This window comes from Carex rostrata, chromosome 4 (assembly GCF_964058835.1).
Source record: "Carex rostrata chromosome 4, lpCarRost1.2, whole genome shotgun sequence".
Taxonomy (NCBI): domain Eukaryota; kingdom Viridiplantae; phylum Streptophyta; class Magnoliopsida; order Poales; family Cyperaceae; genus Carex; species Carex rostrata.
This window is the reverse complement of record NC_135921.1, coordinates 11,622,816-11,631,897: the sequence shown is the minus strand read 5'-3', so window position 1 is coordinate 11,631,897 and position 9,082 is coordinate 11,622,816. Positions and strand designations below refer to the sequence as shown.

The following is a 9,082-nucleotide window of genomic DNA, read 5'->3' as shown; positions in this document are numbered from 1 at the left end:
TCCGGCCACCTGAAATCCACTACGCGCAGGATTCGAACTACCCCAAGCTGAGTGGGAGCCACTGTTTACGGTGTCAAACCCTGAATTCTTTTTTTTTTTTTTTTTGACCGGGCCTTTTCATGGCTTTGCCTACCCCAGAGCCCAGAGGAACCGTATCCTTTGCGGAGCTTTTAATCTGGTTCGTTCGTTTCGGATAGGACGGACCATATCAGATCTTGCAAATTTTGAAAATATATATATATTTTTTTAATTCTGACAAAATCTGATCTGGTCCGTCCGATCTGAAACGAACGGACCAGATTAAAAGCTCCGCACAGCGCAGCGATTGGCTCTGCGATACGCTTCCAGAGCCCAGAACCCAAAGAAGCCCAGATCAATTAAAAAAAAAAAAAGCCCAGAACGCTCCGCTAGCAGAACCCAGGGAATAAACCATAATTAGAAAATTATTTTTTTACCAAAGAGAAGGACCGTCGCCTGCGCCTGCGCGAAGAAGAAGGGCCGTCGCCTCCGCGCTGTCTGCGAAGAAGAAGGATCGCCGGTATTTTCCTCTTTATTACTGCTGATTGGCTCGAAACCCTTGCTCGTTATAAGGTACTTAAACTATGAATGAGAAGCAAAGAATGGTTAAATTGATGAACCAAATGATAAATGTAGAGGCCTAATTTAAAGAAGCAAAATGATGATTGAATGAATTGTTTGACAAGTATGGAATCAGAATTCAGAGAAGGGGATTTAGGGTTTAGGGTTTAGGGTTTAGTGTTTAGGGTTTAGGGTTAAGGAGAGGATAAATTAAGCACTAGAATTTTGACTAAAGTTAATCAGCAAAATCCATGTTAATCAGCCAACAATAGTCAACAAAATGAAGCACTAGAATTAAAACCCAAATCCATGCTAATCAGCCAACAATAATTAACAAAATTAAGCACTAGAATTAAAACCCAAATCCATGTTAATCAGCCAAACCATAACTATTATAAAACCCAAATCCATGTTAATACGCCTCTGTAATTTGATTTGATTTGATTTTTTCATAAAGTGTCCACATTGGTTGTGGCATTTTCACTTCAGCATTATAGCCGAATATAACCCAACCAAAAGGTTCTTCAATTGCATAATTTTGCCTCATAATAGACAAGACAAGGGTACATCATTTAGAAAAGTAAACTGATCAGAGAAATGAGGAAGATGATGAAGTTGAATTGTTTGAATATTTGATTTTTTTTTTGTTTTTTGCTTTGAGATTTTAACTATTCATTTATAGTATCATTCTGAAATTGATTATTGTTATTTGTTTTATTAATATAGGTACTTTGAGTTATTGCCATACTACAAAGGAGAGAACACAATTTTTGATGTCTCACCTTCTTTGTTAGTTGTTTCTGTCGTGCATCAGCACCTCACAATTCTTCAAAAGTTTGAGGTGCTAGTATTGGGAATGCTAAAGTGATACTGGATGGCCAACTAATTAAAAGTTGTAACATATAGTCTTGGATACTACAAGCTTGATCAGGTATGTTTTGGCAATGACTAAGAAATTCAAGGAATTGGTTGATTGGAAACAATAAAACAGAATTAATTGTTAAATTGTTGTTTTCCTATTCTTTTTTGTTTAGCTCGGAATGGCCATATAATGATAAGTCATTTTGGGAGATAAAATTACTAATTAAGAATCATAAGGAGGTTCTTCTAATTTGGTACCAGTAGGTAATTAAGAATCTGTAACCTAGAACATGTATCAATTTGTGATTTTTGATTTGTAATTTAGATAGTGTTCTGATTTGTGATGTTCTTGCTTTAAATTTGTCAATGCCAGCCCCGGTCAATGCCTCCTCTCCTTCTCAATCCCTCGCGCCTTATCCATTTCTTGCCTTTTACAAAACCCTACTTCTCCTCCTCTTTCTCTTCCCATTTAACCTGTCTCTGCCGTCCAATCAAAACCCTTCGCTTCATCTCCTCCCGACTTCCAATGGACACAGCTCCAGTCATGCTTCCAGTGAAGGAGCACATTGAGTTGTCAGAAAAGGAGGATAAAATTTTCACTCGGTTACTCGATGTTGTGCACCATTTTGGGCTTGAGACGCAATTGCGAGTTGCTGGTGGTTGGGTTCGTGACAAGGTTGGTGATTCTGTTTCTAGCTCCTTTTGAACTGAAATACGAGACTATCTTAAAATGAAATCCGGAAGTTTTTCTGGCAGCGTTATGATGTTTCTCTTTTAAACAGCTGTTGGGAAAGGAGTGTTATGACATAGATATAGCATTGGACAACATGCTGGGCCGAGATTTTTGTGAGAAAGTAAATGAGTACTTGAAATCTGTTGGCGAGCAACAGCAGGGGATTGGAGTTATTCAGTGGTAATACCTCCTTCTTACATACAGAAGATATATGTTATGTTTATAATTTTGTATGGTTGTTTGTACTTTTAGTAATTTGTTTATTGGCCAGGCCTGGTATCTGTATGTACCTGTCATCGGTGTTAGTAGCACAAATAGTCAGGTTTGTTTGTCTATAGTTTGACGGTTCAACTGATACAGGGAAGGCCTGCTACGGTATATACATGGAATTGGTAGAATTTTGTACATTTTCCATTCCTCAATGTTAATTAACTGTTGAATGTGTAACAATTTATTCAAGAATGATCCATCTTGGGTATCTGTAAAATGGGAGACCGGCCTGCCATTAGATTGGACAGCTGTGACTCATGGCACCACACTGATACCTGTTGATTACATGTTGTTTTTTAATCTTCAGGTTTTTTTTTTTTTCACCAAAATAAATCTCCGTTATCCATTAATACTATGCATTTTGGAGTATTGGAGCTCCAGTATTGACAGCGCTGTATGACTTAGCTAGTGGATCTTTATTGACTTAATATATTATAGCAATCCAGATCAGTCTAAGCATCTGGAGACAGCAAAAATGCGGATATATGATACCTGGATTGATTTTGTCAACTTGAGATCTGAAACTTATGCTGAGAACAGTCGTATTCCTACCATGGTACCTCCTTTTGTTTTGCATACTTTTAACTGGATTATGTCTGTTTATTAATTTGAGTTAGTGTGGTGGGTGTTTGTCCGACACCGGTATTTACTTGTGTTCTGTCTTTTTTCTCCGCTAGATTCAGTCTGGTTCTGGCATGGACTTGGCCAAAATATTTGTCCAGATTATTAGCATTTAAATTAATCTCAATTCAATTTGATTTTATTCTTTTTTTGTCTTTCATTGTTTGAATGGCAAACTGATACTTGGTTATGGCTAGATTAGAGCTTATTTTATTCTTAAAGATTTTCCCAAATAGATTTCCCAACTCCCAATGTAACATCTGAAATTTTGAGATTTGCAGTCTTTTTTTCATATTGTTTGTGATTTCAGTTCGTTAATAAATTCATTCTTGATTTATGTAGAAGTTTGGAACTGCTGCAGAAGATGCATATAGAAGGGATCTAACAATTAATAGGTAACATTAGCCCTGATGTCTGTTTGCTGGTAACATTGGAATTATCTTTTTTAATACATGTCTATGGTTTGTTTATAAACTTAATTTTCAATATCTATGTGATCTGTTCCTTCAAATATTGTCAATGTAAACAATGAGAACATTAGCAAAAATAGAAAATGAAACTAATATTTAAGTTAATGATATGGAAGAGTTGCCTGGCAGGCTGACTTTATCTATACATGTCTTTCTTTACAGCCTATTTTACAACATCAGCAATAGTTTAATTGAAGATCTGACAGGAAGAGGTTAGCTTTTGTTTTGTTCTCTCTCTCTCTCTCTCTCTCGTTAAAAAAAGTAAAAATTGAAAAAATGAGTTTCAGGAACAGTTATTGTTTTAAGAGCCTACAAAATAATCTGTCCGCATTAGCTACTAGACCCCTAAGGCCTCAAACAAGACCATTAACATGAAATTTGACACCCTTCAGCCCTCTTCTGACCGACCTTTTAAAAGGTACCACCGAAACCAACATCAAAACGACATACTCCCTCCACAGCACATTCTGCCAACTTCTATATGTACTTTAAAATCATCAGAAAAATATCACAAAAAGATCACAAAAATATGACAATCTGCCCCTGCATTAGATGAACAGCGACCTCCTTGTATCATGCGTGGTACTCAGAATTTCTGCTCCTAGTTCTTTATTTAAACTTTCTAATAGTGCCACCTTAGAAACCATGCTCATAATTATTGTAATATTTTTTTGTATTGTCAGGAGTTAAAGATCTGAAATCTGGCCTTATTGTTACACCTCTACCACCTAAAGCTACTTTTATGGATGATCCTCTTAGAGTTCTTCGTGCTATCCGATTTGGTACATGTCGCCATTTTCTGTTATTTTGCTTGTTTTTTATAAATGCTTGGTTCATTCTATTTTTATACCTATAGAGTTGTAACTTGCATTACATCTTATTTGTACAACGAAAATTCATTTCAGGAGCTAGGTTTGGGTTTGTGTTGGATGAAGAATTGAAAGAAGCAGCTTCTGATGAGGAAGTGAGATCCGCTTTGGGCAATAAGATCAGTAAAGAGCGCATCGGCCATGAAGTAATTTTTGTTGTTGTTGTGATTTTTCTTTTGAAGTTTATATGTTTTAGGGTGATGTTCAGAGACAAAAAAGCTAGCTTGTACCTGTACCTAAATGTTTTTGCTTGATGGATTTGCTCAAGTTAGTGTATTTGAAAAGTTGGCCACAGTAACATAATGAAATTCAATTGAGAAAATGTCGATCAAGAGTATGACACATGTTTTTCATTTGCATTTGGCCTGATTTGATTGAAGTGATATTGTAGAATAAAAACCTAGCTGCTTGGGAAATTATATTTGATTCTGTTCTATAAAACCTTGAATTAATAATACCTTTGTTTATTGTATTTTCTTTTCCATAGGTTGATCTAATGATGTCAGACAAGCAACCACCAAAAGCAATGGCATGGATCTGTGATTTGAAACTATTTTTTGTTGTGTTTGCTTGTCCTGAAAGTCCTCGTCCTCATGTAGATGAACACTGTGATAGGTTTGTGTTTTATCTGATGAAATTTGTATCATTGTACAAAATATCTCCCATATTTTTCCAGAAATGAGGTAGATAATGCAGGCCCTTTTTAAACATTAATTATTAACTGTCACCCTGCTCATCTAGTTCCAAAGTAGCGAAATCAATCCCTTTACATTTCTCTATATTTAGAGTCAGTTAGAAGTAGTTGTTGCATCTTTCATGCACTAATTTATGTTTCTTGCTTATTTTGATGAATTAGAAGGTCCATGAATGGTTTTTCCTTTTTCTGTTGTTCGAGTGGGTGGGATGGAAGTGGGGGTTGGTAGGGTACTATTTATTTGCAGCGTACTTGTGATTTTGAGGTTTTTCCAGGGTGTGTGTGAAAGATTGCGAATCCTTCCTGAGAATGCAACCTTTTGATAAATTTTATAAATTGCATGATCATATGTTGATGAAAAGTAAGTTTTTTTGTGCTTCGTGATTATTTGAAGTGAACAAATTTGTCTCAGGCTATGCATCTCACACATTGAAGCTGCATGGGTGCTTTTGCAAGCTATTGGTACTGCACCATTTACTGTGAGTCTTTATTTCTAATGTGATATATTGTTTCAATTAAGCCTAAATGTGCAATTTAGGTGCAAGTTTATAGTTGTCCAGAATCATCCTTCATTGTGCAACATTTCAAGTGGTGTTGGTTCATCTATAAACATTGAAGCTGTTTCTCTCTATAGATTTTGAGTATGCTTAACATTTTTTAAACTAAGTGAGCTTGTGGGAACCATTTATCTTTTTCCTCGATTAATTTCAGGAGGACCAACGCAGGCTTTACTTGTACAGCTCTCTACTTCTTCCTTTGAGAAGTACAATTTACATGGATAAGAAATCTAAGGAGGTAAACAACATTTTGTATGCTGTTTTTTCTAGTATATCTCTGCTCTGTCTTTATCAATCTTGTACATTGTGCAGGCTCCTGTTGCTGGATACATTATTAGAGAATCTCTCAAGCTGAAAGCTAGTGATGCTGATACGGTGCATACCTTTTTTGCAGCACTCGTCCTTTTCCTTTATAAATAGATTTAGCCTTTCCAACTATGTACCAAGGGTTTTACAATTCATTAAGAAAATCATTGCTAAGATATCGTACCGCAAAAGGGTCATAATGCAAATACTGCACCAGCCCACTCTCAGCAAGCACCTGTTACATTCTTCTTAAAGTTTTAAGTAATGTCTAGTTGATATTTTTTCTGATGTTTTACTTAATGACACGTAAGGTTGCTTTTATTTGGAACTTGGAAGGTAAAATCTCAATCTTTTATTTTAACCAGTCCAAAGTTGGTTTTCTTTTCTTTGCTAACAGAACATTTCTTCTGTGTAGGTAGTCAATTTACACAATGCATGCAAAAAGTTTGTTGAGTTATTTCTGTTATTGGAATCTGATGAGATCCCAGAAGATATTAGAGCAGATTTAGAGGATGAGTTTCTTGAGATACCTTGTACTTCAATAAAGCGAGTTTTTGCGGGTTAGCTTTATCTCTTCTTCATTGATTTATTCTCAGTAGTAGGATTGCATCTGTCTGGTATGGTAAAAAAAAAAATTGTATCCAAGCAAGCTTGACGAGAGACCACCCATACCCTAAAGTAACATATCATTGTCACTATGGGATGCTTGAAATGGATCAGTAGTGTTGTGTACTGGCTGTTATATTAGATTGATTCAGTACCTTTCTTGGATAACTGTAGAAAGAAAAATAGAAGATCAACTTCATTCATAAAATCCCAGAAGATCCATTTACCAGATTTTTATGGTCTGCTAGACAGTCATCAAGCTTGTTTTCAGCATTTGCTTTCTGAAATGCCAATTATTTACACTTCATATGCTTCAGTTGTTTTTGCATACAACTGTCCTTGCCTTGGGGTAGAAAGGGGATCCTATAAATAGGCCTATATCTCAGATTGATTTTTTTCCCGGGACTCTGGTTTCTCTCTGTGCTTTTTTCCCTTCTCATCTAAGTGACCATTTTCAAAGGTGGTGCAACATCTACAAGTAAATTGGTTTAATTTAGGTCACTCAATGCTCAATTGGACAATTAAGAGCCATTGATGCAAAAAATGGATCCAATGGAGTTCTTAACTGAGGCAAACTGGGTCAAAAAAATTAAAATAAATTTTCATCGTGATAATGTGTGGCACCTCTGTATCTCAAGGTACTTTGTTCGATTATATTTGCTTAAACAATTGGTTTTAATTGCCAGGTCTATTGTTGCGCCAACTAAAGGATTTTTGGCGGGTTGCTCTTATGACATCCACTTTATTGGACCCTGCATTAGATCCAACTAATGACAGTTCAGATAGAAGTGAGGGATTAAACAGAAGAAAGGAGATGTTTTTGAGAGCTGAGAGTGCCATAACTCAACTAGGTACTCCAAGATGTTTACTGATTAATTATGATATACTCTTGTACTATATGCATATGGTCCTGTTAATACTATTGATTTTTTGTGACTATTACTTTTATTTTATGACTACTTTATTATTACTTATCTTTATTGTTTGATTGTGATTGGGTTTCATTTCTAGCCTACCCCAACTCGTTTGGGACTAAAGGCTTGGTTGTTGTTGTTGTTGTATATAATTACAAAAGGTGTTATTTTTCAGTTTTTAAGTTTTCATTTCAATTTATTTCAGTGCTGTTGATTATATGCTTTCCTTTTTATATTATCATGAATATCTTTTTCCCTTCTGTCTGCTGATGAATCCTTTTCAGTTGCAAATATACTTTTTGTAGCTTTTTGTTATTAGTATTCGGTATCATTACTCTCTTTCTTTCGTCAGGTCTTGATGGTGTTTGGAAAACAAAACCGTTGCTAGATGGCAAAGGGATCATGGGAGTTCTGCAACTTAAATCAGGAGGCCCAACAATTGGGCAGTGGGTAAGAGGATTTTTGTTCTTATTTGCCTATTTATCTATTTATTTGTTTGTTCATCTTTCTAATCATTTGATATGAAAAGGTTCATTGTTGCCCCTGTGAAACATCAAAACATGGTTTATGCCTACGAGTTGTATGTCACATTCAACCCTCGTAATCATGTTAATATTACTTATAGTCCACCCTTTTTATTTTACACTCTTATATATAAAAATTATTGAGGATAGATTGGGCTATCTTTTGAAGATAGTCATATCAGAGATAAAGTACATATAATGATGCACTTTTATTCATCTACATATCATCCGGAGAACATCTTAAGGTCTTTTATTAGATGTGTTTCCATGCAAGACATTAGACATGTAGATGTCTTGCAGTGGCACACATAATGACACCCTTTTGTAAAAGTATAACAAGCTTAGTATATGAACGACTTTACTCTCCCTTAATTTTCAGCAACATAGGTTGATCAAATGGCAGCTTGCATATCCAAATGCAACTACAGAGGACTGTATAGATTGGATTAAGCACTCTCAAGCTAAGCGCCAGAAACTGGACATCAATGCTTAAAGCTGATTCAATCATGGTATCCCCAGCGTCTAAATATATTTTTAAGTAAGCTGATTGAAGCTGTCTTTACCATGGCCTGGTCTTGTCTTCTGTAATGGCTATAGAATTGTGAATAGGGGTAAGGTTTTATACACATTAATCCTATCATTTTAGTCGTCCAGCAGCCTTTTTTTTTTTTCAGAGTATCAGCAGTCTTTTTGAACTAGGTGTTTGAGCTCCGTCTTTGAAGTTCTTATTTATTTATTTATTTGGGGAAAGTGTTGATCTTGGTGTCGATTATAACATAAGTGATGTTTATGCGGAATGAAGAGCGGAACTTTCTAATAGTTTTTTGCGTTTGTAAAGATTTCCATCTTAATCAATAGACAAATAGGGGTGTGACCCCTATCTTTCCTAAAAAAAAAAACCTTGAAAAAAATACAAGATTTCCAATATTTTGACATCAAATATATTGGCATGGCTTGTATGCTCAGGTAATTACCTTTCAGAAAGCGTAGCTATGGAGGCACAAGTAATTTTTAAAATTAAAATTGAGTGGCCCAATAATCAAATGTTCCCCATTAATGCAAAATGGAACACTTTCTA

General features: G+C 35.5%; 1 protein-coding gene across 1 annotated transcript; it reads left to right on the top strand.

Annotated features, from left to right (window-relative positions):
* The first annotated feature begins 446 nt into the window (after positions 1-446).
* On the top strand, positions 447-8,841 carry LOC144553369 (Polynucleotide adenylyltransferase family protein). Its single transcript, XM_078301500.1, has 17 exons — positions 447-591; positions 1,306-1,510; positions 1,814-2,116; positions 2,223-2,353; positions 2,882-2,999; positions 3,407-3,459; positions 3,697-3,746; positions 4,218-4,316; positions 4,440-4,549; positions 4,891-5,018; positions 5,510-5,576; positions 5,809-5,892; positions 5,967-6,029; positions 6,376-6,520; positions 7,253-7,417; positions 7,833-7,930; positions 8,384-8,841. The coding sequence occupies exons 3-17, from the start codon at positions 1,823-1,825 to the stop codon at positions 8,495-8,497; spliced, it is 1,719 nt and encodes a 572-aa protein (XP_078157626.1). The 5' UTR covers positions 447-591; positions 1,306-1,510; positions 1,814-1,822; the 3' UTR covers positions 8,498-8,841.
* The last annotated feature ends 241 nt before the right edge of the window (positions 8,842-9,082 follow it).